At 44.0% G+C, this 16,126-nt stretch overlaps 1 protein-coding gene across 1 annotated transcript; it reads right to left on the reverse strand.

Annotated features, from left to right (window-relative positions):
* Positions 1–282: 282 nt before the first annotated feature.
* Positions 283–15,104, reverse strand: efna1a (ephrin-A1a). Its single transcript, XM_059350697.1, has 5 exons — positions 14,761–15,104; positions 2,941–3,236; positions 1,825–1,890; positions 1,620–1,715; positions 283–1,493 (listed from the first exon to the last, which is right to left on the reverse strand). Exons 1-5 carry the CDS (start codon positions 14,856–14,858, stop codon positions 1,363–1,365), a joined length of 687 nt encoding a protein of 228 aa, XP_059206680.1. The 5' UTR covers positions 14,859–15,104; the 3' UTR covers positions 283–1,362.
* Positions 15,105–16,126: the final 1,022 nt, after the last annotated feature.

Genomic DNA, 16,126 nt, shown 5'->3' on the forward strand with positions numbered 1-16,126 from the left:
ACATATTATACACTTTTCTTACTTTACACATATACAAAAAAATTAGGTAACAAGAATTCAGATAAAAAAAGGACTGACTTCAATGGTAGTCATACACTGTTGTGCTTTGTTGATCGAGCCAGCATGTCAGGTGAAGATGTGCTTGGCAACTCGGTTTGACGCCGCGTCTTGTCTGGTGACGATAACAATTTCAAATCATCCGAAACTGTGATCATAATTCTGAAAGCCTAAATGAATGAACTTTGTGTTGAAAACATGAAGGAAAGCACCATGATCCTGCAGTAAAAGATTTGATACCAGCACTTTATGTCAGACGGTTTAACCAATACAGCGGCAAGATGCAACAAACAGAGAAGTCCCGCCTCTCTGCGGTACACACACAACATCTCAGTGTTTGCTTTTGGCAGAAAAACATTTCGTCTCATCACTCTTTCAATCAATCAATCGATCACGCATCTTACGCTCACATTTTCTCGTTCACACAACTCTACAAGGAGAGAGAGAGAAAAAAAAAAGCTCTCCCCATTGCCAACAGTAAACATTTTTCGTGAGCACATGGTATATACAGTAAAACTTCTCAGCTGCAAATGTCATAAATTATCTTCACAGAATGTACACGTAACACAGTTCAATGTAGTGTGTGTTCATGTCTTATGTCGTCAGTGTGGTGTGTATGTGTGTGTAACACTGTCGTGGAGTGTGTGTCTGTACTGTGCAGTATTAGTGCTACAGTATATAAGCACATGGTCGCAAAGGAATGGTAGTCATGAGACGTGACTGCCCCCGTGTCTGTCAATGCTACATTTAGAGAAAGTAATCACTTGGGACATCAATGCCACTCAATACCATTACGATAACAATACAACAAGTAGTACACGATACTCAAGGGTGGAATAGTGTACAAGTTGGAGAGATGACTGATCTTTGGCTCAAAAGGTAAGAGATGACTTTTCCATTGAATGTGGAATTTTAATTTTATAGAATTCAAAACAGAGTTGGCGTCTTTGCTCCCAATTGTTCTTCGGCCACTTGAAGTTCCTCGTCGACGTCTTCATATTTTCTCCTGGGTTATCATCCAAAAAATGTTCAGAGAGAGCACTAAAAAAATGCTAATTAAGGAGAGCTTGGTCTTTCCAAGAAAAAAATACTGTCACCTATTGAAAAGTAAGACAAAGCAGGCATACTTTGTCTCAAACGCTCAGCGAGTCCATCTGTACTTTACAAGCCTCAAAAGTCTCTCCCCGTGGCCAGCACTGGGCATGGAAAACTGTCTTTTTGAGTCAGTGGTTTCATCCCCACGGACTGTCTTCATTGTAGTCCCTGAAGAAAAATGTCTGCTAACAGCAGTCCTTTCATGTGCTCTCAGTGCAACAGTAGCAGTAATGAAAACGGGACCAGCAGTGAGAGGATCGAGAGGGACGTCGTCGCCGTCACTGCAGCGCCTGACCGTACGCTCTTCTGGACCTCTGGCAGGTTTACCACCGGGTCATCTGCTTGAAGATGCGAGATAAAGAAGACACATTAGCACCACATATTTACACCCTAACGTAATCCTGAATGCGCCGGGACTGTTTTAAGGTCAGGGATAATTAGAAAGGACGCAGGGTTGGTCAACATACCTGCAGGCAGTCTGTTGGACGGGTTGTGAACCCCACCCCCTGCACCGGCTCCAGCCCCACCTGGGCCTCCTTTAGCCACTCTGGCCTCTTGAGAGCCTGAAAGAAAAAAGACAAATGCCATCAATTATTCTGCTTGGGTGTCGCTTTAGTCTGAGACGACCATCAGAAGTAACCTCCTCATAGCCAGGAGGGAGGTTAAACTCACCATCAGCAGCTACAACATCCACCTTGAGCCTGAGGCACTCCTGTCCATGGTGGTGCAAAGGTTTGGCTGTCGGGGAAAAAAAACAACACAGGCGTTAACATCCTAACTAATGCACTTATCTTCCACTGGCGCCTTAATTCACCTTCATGCACGCGCCCACACACACACAAACACTTGGCAACAGACAGACACTGGGACAGAAGCTTAGGAGGCCATCTGTGACCAGGCGGAGTGTGTCTTGTCCTGCAGTTTATCTAATTACAGCCATGGTCAGGGTGACAACACTGCTTGCTCTTTGTGGTGACATTCTAGCAGGGTAAGTATTGTATAAACTTGGCAAACTGAGCCGACACCCCAGTTAATGTCTATGTCAGGCTTAAAAGAACAGCCCACCAAGCTCCAGCATATCACAGTTCGTAGAAAAACAGCAAGACAACAGAACTTTTTCTTCAGCCGGTGAATCTAACACCAGACTGAAATATCTCAACAAGTTTTAGATTCATTGCTGTGATTTGGTTCCAAATAATGAATCCTAACTATTTGGTACACACATTTATATCCGCATCAAGATAGATTGTAATATTTTGGTGGTCGCTTTACTTTTTCCTCTAGCTATCATCAGGTCAACATTTGAATTTTTGCAACGCTTTGATTGGTTATTTTTTGTTATAATTATTTTGCAAAACTTATGACATTCCATCAGTCTCAGCTGTACTTTGCATTAAGTGCTTATTAGCAAATGTTAGGATGCTAACAAGCAAAGCTAAGATGGGGAACGTTTGAGCATCATAGAAATAGAATAAGAGTAGAACTGACATTCACATCAACATAGCAGGATGTTCAGAGCGGCAGCCATTTTCATGTGTACCATTGCAACTGTTGTACTTGGCTGACTTCCATATACATTTCCTTATAGAGAGTTGATGGCAGCACTAGCCAGCTAACTAGCTAGCTGCTGATAATGATGAACAGTGATATGTCTGTTCTACTCTTGTCTGATTCCTCTGGTGATCATGTTAGCATGCTGATGTTAGCATGTAGCTCAAAGCACTGCTGTGTCCAAGTACAAATATTGGAAAATAAGAAGGACTGGCAAACAAAGAAATATATACTTACAGATATAATAGTAGCTTTCTCCTTGGCGGAACTCCTTTCCCAGAGTAAACGGAGTAAAGCGCTGGAACTTTTCCGAGAACTTCTCTGGGACGTGGGGAGCAAACGGATGGCCACACTCCCAACGCATCTGGTCGTATGATTGGGGCTTGCATGACTCGTAGTCCTCTCGCTCCACCATGTACAGCACGTATCGTTCAGCATCCAGCAGCGGCACCTCGCCCTGAGGGTAGTGTGGGCAGACGATGTCCAGGTAGTCATTGAGCTTCACCTCCACGGTGTAGTCGTCCCATAGAAACCTGTGGGGAGAAGGCATAGGAGGTTATGCAAGTGGCAGGAGACTGATAACCGTGGTTATAGCATTGGAGCGGTAATAAATATAAGCCTCAAAACCTGTGATTATATATTGATCGGCTACACGCCAGTGTACAACAGGGAAATCAGAGGAAAGACTGAGAGGCCTGGGAATGAGAGATAGAGAGTAGGGGGAAAGAGAGAGTGTTTGTGTGCGAGGAAATATGTGCGTGTTGGAGTGGAATGAAGAGGGAAAACGCAATAAGGGGAAGAATGATCTGCAGAGAACATGTGCATAAATATGGATGAACGTGAGGCCAGCGTAGCTGCTGCTGCTGCTCGCTGCCATGTCGAGAGTTAGCACAGAGTGCATTGATCCCACGTCCCCCAGGAGCTGAATGATGTTTACAGAGAAACATTAGCAGTCAGTTAGCCCGTCAAGACAGGAGATGAGTATCGACATCTGCAGGGCTACACACAGAAACACCCACACAGATAAAGTGGCAGAATGCATGATGACAAATTCACTTCAACAGAAGCAGACGTGCACCTGAGTTTACTTAAGATAGGGATAAAAATAAAGGTCACATATGCTTTAAGCCATTCATTAGGGTCAGGGAGACAGGCGAAACATTCGAAATGAGTCTGGTGACGGCTTGTAACTGTCTCCCACCACACTCCCTCTCATTACAAATACAGTCAGACTGTCTGCCTCCCCTCCATCCCTCCCTTCACTCCTCCACCCGCTCCACCCACTTTACGATGGTCTTCAAGTAAACTAAACATCCCTCCTCTCCCCTTGGACGTGGGTCAAAGAGCACTCTCTGAAACTTTTTTTTAACCTGCTTCAAAATGCCCCCACATCCATTTTAAATACAACAGAAAAACAATTTGGTATAGTCTGAGGGAGTTTAAATTGGCCTTATCTCAACTGTCCATGATTCCTTCTCCCCCCTCCTTGGATTTTCTTTCAGAGATATTATGAGTTTATCTCCGGGGAATTGTCACTAAAGGTATTTCAGCTCTGTCCCCTTCCCCCTGACTGAGCGACTGCTCCAGGGGCGGCTCACAGCTAATGCTCTCTTCTCAGCCAAAGCCATCTATCACCGGCCTGGAGCGGTAGCTGGCCGCAAGCAACACACACAAACTCACACACACTTCCCAGTAATTCCCATCTATCAACAACCTAAAGCAGTAGCTACCTACTATTTTCACCCACCGAACCCACACACACACACACACACACCTCCTCCTCCTCCTCCCCCGGCACTGAGCTCCAAAGCGATGCCTATCAGTTTACCGTCTCCTACTGTTCTGAATCCCCAGGGGTTCTCTGAGAATGGATGAAATTTGACAGACTTCAATATTTTCACAACACACTGGGAGAATGTGTGTCTAATATAGGGTTTTGTTGCTTTTGCAATGAATACACAGCTGGTTCATCAGGATTTCAACAGAAAGAGGCAGAGGCAGGCTGCCAATGCGAGTTCAGACGGCTGCTTAATCAGATCTACAGATCTCAAGGAGTTATGAGTTCCTAAAAGCCTACAGGGTGCTAATCGGACACCTTTAGCACAAAGAAAAACTTGCCACTGGAGTAGATTTCTCTTTGAGATTTCTGCCCGTTTTTTTCCTCATAAACCCCCAAAATGTAACAAGCAGCATTTGGGGAGTTTGTGTTTGTGTGACAAGGTCCATATGTGTGACTAACGATCAAAGTGCACGAGCACAGGCCCCCGCCGCTCGTTAGCTGCTGTTGTTGTTTTTGGCCGGGGGTCTCCCTGGTACCCCCTGGTAAAAGGACAGACGCTGTGGCTCCAAACACTGGGCCCTGACTCCTGCTCCCCCTCTGGCTCCCTCCCCCCACCGCTTCACCCCTCTCCGCCTGGCTGCATTCCCTCAATGCTGATGACCAGATTAGCCTGCAACGCCATTATAACAGCAGCACGGGCCCATTAGAAAACAAGCACCTTTTTAGTATACTGATGAAACTTCCATCTAACTGTGCTGATAATAGTGTGCCCCAGCCAACTTTCAGGAGGGGGAGAGCAATAATTATCATTTTGCCATGGTCCAGACAGCTTAGTGCTTATCTGCAGTTTGCCTGCCACGCTCTGTTTACCAGATTGGCGCTAAAGTGTTTTTTCCCCCTGCCACTTTCAATTCCAGTCGAATCGATAACACTATTGAACAAACACTGTTGTCTGCTTTTGCCTGACAGAGTTATCATCCCCCTGCAAACAGTGAAAACACACAAACAAACTCCCTATGCCCAAACCCTCCCTCGCTCCGAGCCCCGGATTACAAACCGGTTGTGGTATGCTCCCAATGTGTTCATCAAAAGGGGGTCGAAGGGGGGTGCAATTAAAACACAAAAAAGGGTATTAAAGTTGCCCTGGAGGGGGGTAATTATGCCCTCCTGCTCCCCACTTCCCAGCCCCTTTAGGCTGAGAGTTTAGGGGGGAGGCAGAGGGCATGAATAGGAGTGGGCAGGGGGGGTCAAAGGGCTTGAGTTGGAAATGGCTTTTGAAGTTTCTCTTTGCGAGTGCTACAGTTGCTTTATCAATGCCACTGTTTCATACAGTGTCTCTATTCACGAGGTGGCTGCGCTGATGGAATACTTCACTTAGCGGAGAGAACAGTGGCTGAATTTGCACCCGGGGAGGCTTGCTAGCCGCTTTTATTAACAGCAAATAGTTTTAATTATCCTGCTGCCTTTTGTTCCCCTCTAACGCCTCTGCATTGAAACGTTCCACATCATCTGCTTAATTAACTGATTGGAGTAATGCACTTCAAAAGGGAGCTCAGGCCTGTGTGTGAAAAGGTTTAGCTAACAAAGTCAAATCATGCCACCTTCACTTTTGCAGACGCTCCTTCTCTTCGTCTCTCCTCCAGTGTGTGTGTCCCTTGTTATTTTCCTCCTCCAGACTGTTTCCCTCTCTGTCAATAGGCTGTCTTGATTTATTCCCATTGTTTATCCCAGGATGCTCTCTTTTAATGACAGTGACGCTTGGAGCTGCAGCAGAAGTAACAGCATGGAGGAGTTGTATTCTCTATTTAAGGATGATTTGTGGGGCCGTGGCAGATATGCAGAGAGGATTGTGTGCATGTGTGTCTGTCTCTGCCCGAGACATTTAAATTTGTGTTGGGAGTGTTTGTGTGCGTCTGTGGAGCTCTGAGGAATCTGGGAGTGTGTTTCAGTCACGATAACGTAGATAATAAATGCCAATAATGAACACAGATGATAGCAGTGAGAGAATGTCAAGTGGTCAAATGTGTGTGTGTGTTTATGCGTGCGCACAATCTGGTGAAAAATAGACCACAGGCTGTTCCCGGCCACTCTTCCTCCTATCCTAAGAAGGAATTCCTGATTTATTGGAGCCTCTTCAGGAGCAGGAGTCTAATCTCTTTTCTTTAATCTCTCCAGCCAGCATTTTGCTTTCTTCTCCACCTCTACCCCCTCCTTTCATCCATCCATCACCCTCTCATCTCTGTACTCTATCGCCCTGTGGAATGCCGGACCTCTGAGGCACAGAGGCCGCAATGTGGATCAAAGGTCGGACAATCGCCAAGTCAGCATTGGAGCATTTTATACATGAACAGTCAGCAAGAAGGGGCCTTGTGCATTTTAGATTCTATAGACGGGAGCTATGGCCGGAACTGCTCTCTTTAAATATCGATTCAGGTCTATTTTAAGGTCAATGAAGTCCACCGGAGGACAAAATACACACATCTGACTGGGGCTGGGTGATTAATCGAATGTTGTAACTAATTATGATTTTGGCAGTCTGTTTTACAGTGATGCTCTAGTTTTGTTTGGTGTTATGAATCCAGCACATCCCCTTTCCTTGCAACAGTGAGATTTCTGACTGGAATATGTTGCATATAGTTTGCCATAATAGTGAACATATGTTTTGGAGTTTTCAGTAGGTTGTGTCACTGAACTGCATTTTTTTCTTTTTTTTTTTTTCTTTCTTTATTATTCTTATATAATAAATGTATGGTTAGTATTTTCAGTAGATTGTGGCAGTGCGATTTAATTACATTTTTATATTATTATTAATGTATATATTTTTATATATCACATTTATTTTTTAAACTTTTTTTCAATTAAATGAGATGTACTATTTCATAAATTTTAATAAATCCAATTATTTAAGAAATTTTATAATTATTTTAATAAATACAAATATTTAAAATATTCCACTGTTAAAGTTATTTTCATGTTCCATGAATGCGTGATGAATCCAAAGTCAACTGATAATCCTGTAAAGTAGCTGGATTCTGAACATTAACCAAAATAACAATGCTTATGGTTGTTGCTATAAATCGAGCAGCACTAACCTCTACATCTAAAACCAGAAGCTCTAGTCTACTTAACCTGTGTCGCCCTAACCACATAAACATGATTATTTTCCTCCCGGGTTTTACACACGCCATTATTGTGACCCGAAAGGTGACTGCTCTGCGTCACAGATGAGTGAACGGGAATGTGGGGACCACCTAATCGGCTCGTCCAAGCCTGGATTATTGGGTGGAGCAGAGGCTGAGCTCTGGTCCATTCATCAGCACCAGACCCTGCTTAATACTGGGGCTTAGAGTGGACAGCGAGGCCCAGAGCAGGGGCTGAGGGGCTGGGGACAGAGTAAAGGGTGAGACAGGCAGGCTGGAGCTTTTTTTTCCATCCCCTATTGTTCTCACACAGAGTAGGGGTATTACTCCTTTACACTGGAGTTTGAGTTCAAAAAGAGACTGTGTGTGTGTGTGTGTGTGTGTGTGTGTGTGTGTGTGTGTGTGTGTGTGTGTGAGGGGAAAGTGAGAGGTGTTAACAGAGTAATGAAAGACACTGGACACAAGGGAGCTTTAAAGAAATATCTGTGAAGACTGAGAGGTGGCACATCAGCTGGAGGTGAAGCCCGAATCATGAGTTTAGTTAAAGCAGGACTGTTTAACGTTATTCTTTCATCCGTCTTATCTTTTCATCCATCACTGTCGGCCGTCCCCTCCCACTCTCTGTCCGTCTTTCATCACTCAATAAGCAAACCAGATCCTCATGTCAACTCCGTCCCTCCCCCACCACAGACTTGCTGAACCAATCACAAAAACTCTTTCTGGTGGTATTCCAAATATGCAACTTTCTGACCCACCGTTTGCGGAGCACAATGCAGCGTGGGTATGCTGCCGGGGTCGTCATAGGAACAAACAGGGTCTGACTCATTTCGCTCCTCCTTTTTAACATAATATTCCAGCTTTCATTCTTTAGACTTTGACTTTTTTGTCCATCCATCTCAATCAGCTTTCTCCCACTCATTCAACTTTTGTCCACACTGGATCATTGGTCATTCCGCTGGCGTTCCTGGCTGAACTCGCCTGGCTCCTTTCTGCCACCCAGCAAAGTGCCAAAGCTTTAAGTCCAGCAAAGAAATAATTGGCTGATTCCCCCGCACTAAGGAGGCTTAGATGAATACATATGCTCTTTCCAACTGTCTCACGCTGTCCCCTGAGCCATTTGTATCTTATAAGGGCCAGAACACAAAGGTCACCGCTGACATCACATTTCTCAGGAGGCAAATATCTGTACAATAAAATCGATTTAGCCGGATTGATTTCCACACGGCAAAACTTCCATGCGAGTTTCTTCCTTTTCTGCAAACACAAACTAAGCTTGTGGCTTAATGAATTCCACGGGGAAACAATATGTGAGCACAAGCCACAGTTGTTAAATGGATTTTTAAAATGCAGTGGTAGTTCTCACTACTTTGTGGTGATAATGGTAATAATACAGCTGACCTCTAGGGGGTGGCAGTATTTGCTGTGGGGAAATGTTTACACACCAAACCCAGACATCCAACAAACAGGACAAAAAAGGGCAAGGGAAAAACAAAAAGTTTCACAATGACTCTTATTTACACAACAAAACACACACAATGGCTCATTTTCAGAGATAATATCTGACTCTTGCAGTCTAATTCTTTCTCATCCAAACACATAAACTAAGTCTGGAGGACACAGACTCCATCCCTGCCTCACACACACACACACACATCATGAGAAAGAAAGTGCACTCATAATCATAAATCTGAGTAATAATGGAGTTCCTCTGTGATTTTTGTGTTTTTGGGTTGCAGAGTTGTGAAGCGGCGCATGCAGGGAGGAGGAGCAGAGTGGGAAGGAGCAGGGGAAGTCTGCTGCAGAGATAAGGAAGGATGGGCAGGGGGCAGAGGGACGGGGTGGACTGGGGTGACACTGATCAGAGGACAATCCCAGATAGAGACACACAGATCTGACAGCAGCGCAGGCGGGGGGGCGGATCCTGAATCATCCTCAAGGCTCGACAGTTGAGAGCATCCCTCATAGAAACAATTCATCACTATTAAATCACTGCTAATCTACTTTGCTTTGATTCCTCAAACAAGCCTGGGAAATTCAATCAAGAGTCCAGACTTTTATAGTCTTGCGTGTGTTGGTGTGAGAACTGTATTGTTTATTGTGCAGACAGGATACGCTGTTTTCCCGGGAAAAGACGTAGCCAGGAAGTGCAGCACTTCATAAGGGAACACACAGCAGACAGCGTGCAGACTTTGGTAACACTGACAGCGTGCCTGCGGGAAGGTAAAACCTTTGGCCTGATTCTCTATCTAGTGCAGTCAATAAAACAAGCCCTGCCGCCTCTGACACTTGCAACAACAAGTGGGAATATCGAATAGGAAGAAAATTCAAGTATGGATAAAACTAAACAAAAACATGTCAATATGGTGAGTGCGGTAAAGTCTTCTTACAGACGATTACAGACTGTAAAGATAGGCAATGTCAACACACTTCAATGAGCATTGAGCCTATAAGAGGCGATTACCATCCGTTTGACAATCTCTCCCCAGATTGAATTCACCAGACAGATTACAAACCCAGATTAATGGAGGGTGGGAGGGGGTAGACGATGTGGGGAAAAAGATAGGAGAGGTTTAGGAATTTACTGAAGAGAAGGGGCGGAGGTGGTGGTGGGGTTAGAGCGAAGGCTGGATTAGGAAGTGAAGTGGGAAACCTGGATGTTTTTCAAGGAAAGTAGCTTCGCTTCAGATTACTTGGAAATCGCAGAAATCCCATATCTGTTGAGTCCACCTAATCACACCCGCTGACTACTCAATCTTATCTTTCATCTCTCAAACATGTATGCGCTCACATGCACGCAGGCAAGGCAAACAGACACTCCTACGCACACACTTTTATTTTTTCTTCATTTAAAGTCCTTTCCTTTCATGGTTTGAGTTCTCAGACTGGCTCTACAACTTCCAGTGTAATGCTCAAGAGGCGAGAGGCACACATACATGGACAGACAAGTGAAAAAAGAAAAGAAGAGGAAGAAAAAAAAGAACAGGTTTGCTGGAAAGACTTGAGTGGCTTTTTCATGGTGAGGTAGAAGAAGGAAGCTTTAAGAAAGAGAGCTGAGGGGGAAAAAAGCGTGAAGGAAAGGGCAAAGTGCCTTGTGACGGATCACCATGGGTGCCAAGAACGATAAAAAAATTCCACACCTCTTAGCATGCTTCCCTCCTTCCCCCTTCTCCAAGAGCCAGAGTTGGAGGTGAGGAAATAATAGACTGAAAAGGGACAGCTTGTAAAGTTGAGATAAAAGCTGGTGGAGGAGCGAAGGGGACCGAAAAGACAGGAGGGGGAAGAATGAGAGTTTCCCAGAGGCAGAGCCACGGCCGTGTGAAGAGGGGCCGGCCTGAGTGGCAGCCAGTATTCAGGGACCACCGCCATGACAGAATGACTGACAGATTGATAGAGGCTGTGCCACTTCATCACATAGCGAACTCTGACCCTCAATCAGTCACACCAGTTACTATTCTCTTTCTGTGGCTCACCGTGAAGACCATTCCCCCAATTTGTATGGGAAGCATCACAAAACAACCATATTGACTGGATAACTACCAAAAAAATCCTTCATGTGGGTGAAACATACCTTAAATAACTCCCTCATCCGAGCCAACACAGCACAAAGGCATATTTAATTAAATGGATTAAACCACAGTGCCAGCAATGGTGAGGTAAGACAATCTGGAAGTGTATTTTGCCGTTTAAACGTAATCAGAAAGCTCATTAGATAAGACACAGCAAAACAAAGACTTCATAGTGAGAACAGATTAGCTTAAAAAAACAAGTTATTATTGCAACCTATTAAATCAATGCACTTTTCAAGCAGTTTCAATCATCTTATACATACACAGTACATAAAGTATATACAGTATATTGATTATTTCACTATTATATCTGCCACACACATGTATGGGAACTGGTATATATGTTGTCCAATACAAAAAAATTGGTGTTAGCTTCATGTATTTCTTTAATTTTTCCTCAGTTTTCAATTCTAGAAGTGGTTGACAATGTAACAAGTTGTATGTATACTATATAATAATGTTAAATATTCTTTAATTAAGTTATTTGTGTCTTCTGACGACCTTTACATAGTCAGATTGATGCACAATCCAAATAGAGATGGTCTATTTTCATTCCAGCTCACAAATCTATTATACCAGCTGCCATATTGGGTGATTTTTCTCCCCTCTAAAAATAAGCATCAGCTTCAAAAAATCCCACATTGGTCTCTCTAGGTTTAATCTCTTTATTCAAAGTCCAAGCCCTTTCCAAACCTTGAAAACACCACATTTAAAACTCATCTCCAGCACCTGTATGAACTCTGCATGAAAGAAACGAGGCAATGAGGTGTTTAAACAAACAGCGGATCAAACGTGCATGAGAGAGAGAGAGAGAGAGAGAGAGAGAGAGAGAGAGAGAGAGAGAGAGAGAGAGAGAGAGAGAGAGAGACAGAGACAGAGAGAGACAGAGAGAGAGAGAGAGAGAGAGAGAGGCATGAAACAGTTAACAGACTCGCAGAACTGGAGACCACAGAACCAAGTTGAAAAGGGAACCTGGCCAAGAAGAGGGGGAGGGAGGTGCTGGAGAGAGGGAGAGACAGGTACAAAGCAGAGGAGGAGGAGGAGGGGGGAGAGGAGGAGTGGGTGGCGGAGGTGGTGGTGGTCTACTCATGCTCTGTCAGCAGGGAGAAAGGGGGAAAGGGAGGAAGAAGCAGTGAAAGAGCAGATTATTGGAGTTGTGGAGTCCAGAGGGCTCCGGGGACGATGTTAACATCAATCACAAGTGTGTGGCACATGTGTGTGCGCGACTGGGGTTAATGTGTATGAGAGTTTGTGAGTCACATGGATCTGGTGATGTTGTGAGTACTCGCGCACACACACACACACACACACACGTTCCTGCACAGACACTCCCTTCACAAAAGACACGTACACACGCTGGCATGCAGGGGCCCAAACTGACTGGGCATACTGGTGAGCCGCTTTCTGGGAATGAACCGGTGGTGGTGATTAAGCCGTTGCTAATCAGAAACAAAAGGTTACAAATATATGAAAAGGTCAGAAAAGTGCTGAAACACATGCTCTCAGGAATAGATTTCACTCATGCTGAAACAAATGTAGTCGTTAAAGTTCAGGCAGATACGACCTTGGAAGCAGGCCTGAAGGCGCACTCACACACATACACACACGAGTGCAGGGCTTGAGTGCATTTATATGTATCAGTGTGTGTTGCTAAATCCCTCAACAAACACAGTGAGAAAGAAGGAAATGAGCCTGCACCACATGGACCAAAGCGATCAATCTGAGATCAATTTGATTAACGGCAGCTCTCTGACCATCGGGATGGAACAATAAACAGAAGAAAAACATCATCTCAGGAGAGAAGATGGACGTCAACACGCTGTATCAAGTAACAGGTCAAAGGGGAGTGCAGATTGCTGGGAATGATGAAAAGTACCAAATGAAAACATCTCAGAGACTCTTTTTTTCTGCGAATACAGGATTAAGAGTAGCCAAAGGGAGAGATTTAGCACAGTCATCCGTAAAAAAATAGCAAGAGCAAAAAGGACGGATTACCAGTATATGAACAGGAATGATCAAAGTCGTTCCGCAGCAGGGAAACAACAAAACGCCTTTTCCATCAGGGGATTCATTCAGATTTATAGTAAAAGAAGCTTTATCGCTTTAATTGTGACCTTTCTGACAAAAGTCAATGCAACCACAGGGGAGATCTGGAGGGATGCATGTAAGCTTGTGGGAGAGTAAAAATCTGTCTGTTTTGCAACCAATTCATGTGTTTGCACAGCAGAGAGAGAGTGAGCCCAACACTGATTGATTTAGATAGCGTCAGTCGGTGTGATTGAGTGTCCTACTTTGTGACTGAATGATTGTCTGCCAGGAGTCCCTGTTTGTGCTTGCCCGTCCCGAAGTAGTGGGTGTGTTTGTGTGTGGGTGCATGTAGAAGTTTGTTTGCGGCGTGTTAACCTAACCCTCCTTGTACCCCGAGCCATTTCACCCCAGCTCTCATCAAACATAATTCTAATTGACCCCCACTTATTCCGAACGGCCCCTAACCCCGACAATTTGAGCTCCAATTTCTCCTCCCTGAGCAATCCATCTCTCTCCCACAGCGTGACCTACTGGGCAGGCCTCAAGTTACCTCCTCTGTCTCTGTCATACACCATTATTACTCGTCTTACCACCTGAAATATGAACACCCCTATGACTCCCAGACAGCCAAGTAAACCCCATGCGATATGTCTTGATTTAGGAGATAGTGCAAACCCTCCTACTCCACACAGAGGTTAGGACACTGTGTCAGATGGGGAGGATATTGCAACTGATATTTCAACACGTTGTGCTGTGTGTGAGTCAGACCAGTAAAACCAACACAGAAAATACAGCCCTTGCAAGGAAAAAAACCTCCCATATAGGATTTCAGATGCACCAGCACCAAAATAACACAGATTCACTGACTTTTAACACTATCATTAAACTAAGTGCTGCACTGCTAAATTATTGCTGCACTCCTACAACAAATAAACTGAGGAAACTGTGGATATATGCGTGCATAAAAAAAGCAAAATGTGGAGATGTATTTTCAGATCATACTTGATCATATCCTAAAAAAAAAAGAAAAAATGCATTTCTCTTCCCCACTTTAAAGGGACTTAGTGTCCCTCAGAAGTATGAGCTGTTAGCTCGCTGTCAAAGATAAATACATGACACAACCTGGTGTAACTAATCCAGCAGCATAGGTACACAGATTGTGAAACGGATTAAATCTGAACAGGTTAGACAAAGTATTACAGGTAAACAGCAGCATAATAACAGGTTCAAGCCAAAAAAAAGAGGGAGGGAGGGGGGAGGGAGAGAGACTCCCAACTGTCTTGCATTATCATGACAACAGCAGCCAGTTGCTCCCATCACAAATTCATCACAACAAGCTCGCTGAATAATGCATGCACCTATTTAAATGCATCTGGATCATAATGATGATCTGCACTTAGAATTAGATTGAAAGTACTTCTTTGTTTTTACATGTCAATTAATCCTGTTTTTTTGCATTGGTAAATAAAGAAGTACAAGGGTAGGTAGAAAAGCAGTGATTTAACATGGGAAAAGACTAATTTAAAAATAGAGAGATATTTACTTTGGGTTCGTGCTGTTCCAGTAGACGCTGTGCCGCTCCGCTGAAGCAAACCAGGCGCAGACGCTCACAACGAAGCCTACAATCCAAACCAAATCCATGGTGGAGAGGAGTAGAGGCTTGCAGAGAGGGAACACAACACAACTCAGGTAGGTTGTGCAAAAAAAAAAAAAAGGTAAAAGTTCACAGAGAAGAGCTTTGTCCGCGCACCTGGAGACAGCACGCTTAGCAAAGCACTTTACGCATGCAGCAACTGTGAAAGAAAAAAAAAGAAGCAAGTAGATTCGTGCAAGGAATGAAAAATCGTACAGAGATCAGGTTAACTCGACAAATCCGTAGTGAATGAAACTCCGAGCTGCGTGGTGGCTGGTTTTGTGAAACGCCCCCAGCCGCTAGCCCCGCCCTTTGTACCAGAGGGGACCAATCAGAGGGCTGTCCGAGAGACGAGCTCCGCAGGTTCCTCTGTATATGCAGGACTACTGTATGTTTACGTGTTGGACACATTATTACATCTCCAACATGTGCAGCATGTCTGCACAGACCTTCAGCACAATATTAGAAAATATCCTGTATCAGAATCACATGCAGGCACGTGTTGAATGTCTCTTATGATACTTAATGGCATTTTAAATGCAATTAAATGCCACTTATTTCAGATTTCATAGTATAATTACAAGTATAGTAGCAGTAGCACAGTTTCCTACAGTGGTGGAAGAAGTACTTTGATCTTTTATTTAAGTAAAAGTAGCAATACCACAGTGTAGAAATACTCTGTTACAAGTAAAATTCCTGCATTCAAAATGCTACTTTAGTACAAAACAGGGCCGGGTCTAGACAGGCATGTATGAGGGGGCAGCCACAAATCTTGAGGGGGCATTGTGCTCCAGCACCTTTTACCATGTCTAACTGACAAATTCTCTCACTCGGATGCAGGTACACTGAACAAGTGCCTTGTAAAGTACTGTGGTCTCAAATGCTTAACACACTTATTTTATTGTAGTTATTGTTGTTACACTAACAATATATGAACTTGGGTTGCTGTTAGTTGTATGTCCTACCCTCAACCTAAACTGACTGCACTTTGTCAGGGCTCTACCCTAAGACCTGCCCAACTTGGGTGTCCCTATGAAGACTAGCTTCTGTTGGGTTAGCCCTTAGGGTCACTGAGGCACTCAAACCTCCTGACCACGATTTTTATTTTTTTAATACAAATTACTATTACTATTATTTTTTTATTTTTATTATTACTATTATTTTTTTATTTTTATAATACAAATTACTTTTTTCCACATAGGCTACTCTATCCTAGCTGCAAATTTGGGCTGGGGCACAATAAATGGAGCTTTGCCAGTGACAACTGATACAATAC

The sequence above is a fragment of the Centropristis striata genome, chromosome 14 (assembly GCF_030273125.1).
Source record: "Centropristis striata isolate RG_2023a ecotype Rhode Island chromosome 14, C.striata_1.0, whole genome shotgun sequence".
In the NCBI taxonomy this organism is placed as follows: domain Eukaryota; kingdom Metazoa; phylum Chordata; class Actinopteri; order Perciformes; family Serranidae; genus Centropristis; species Centropristis striata.

Bases quoted from the DNA above. Each gene is read 5' to 3' on its own strand.
- efna1a (XM_059350697.1), bottom strand. From the start codon at position 14,858: ATGGATTTGGTTTGGATTGTAGGCTTCGTTGTGAGCGTCTGCGCCTGG. The intron at 3,237-14,760 runs GTAAATATCTCT...TTCTCCCCACAG, and splicing joins TGGAACAGCACGAACCCAAA to GTTTCTATGGGACGACTACA. The intron at 1,494-1,619 runs GTATGTTGACCA...CGCATCTTCAAG, and splicing joins GTCCAACAGACTGCCTGCAG to CAGATGACCCGGTGGTAAAC.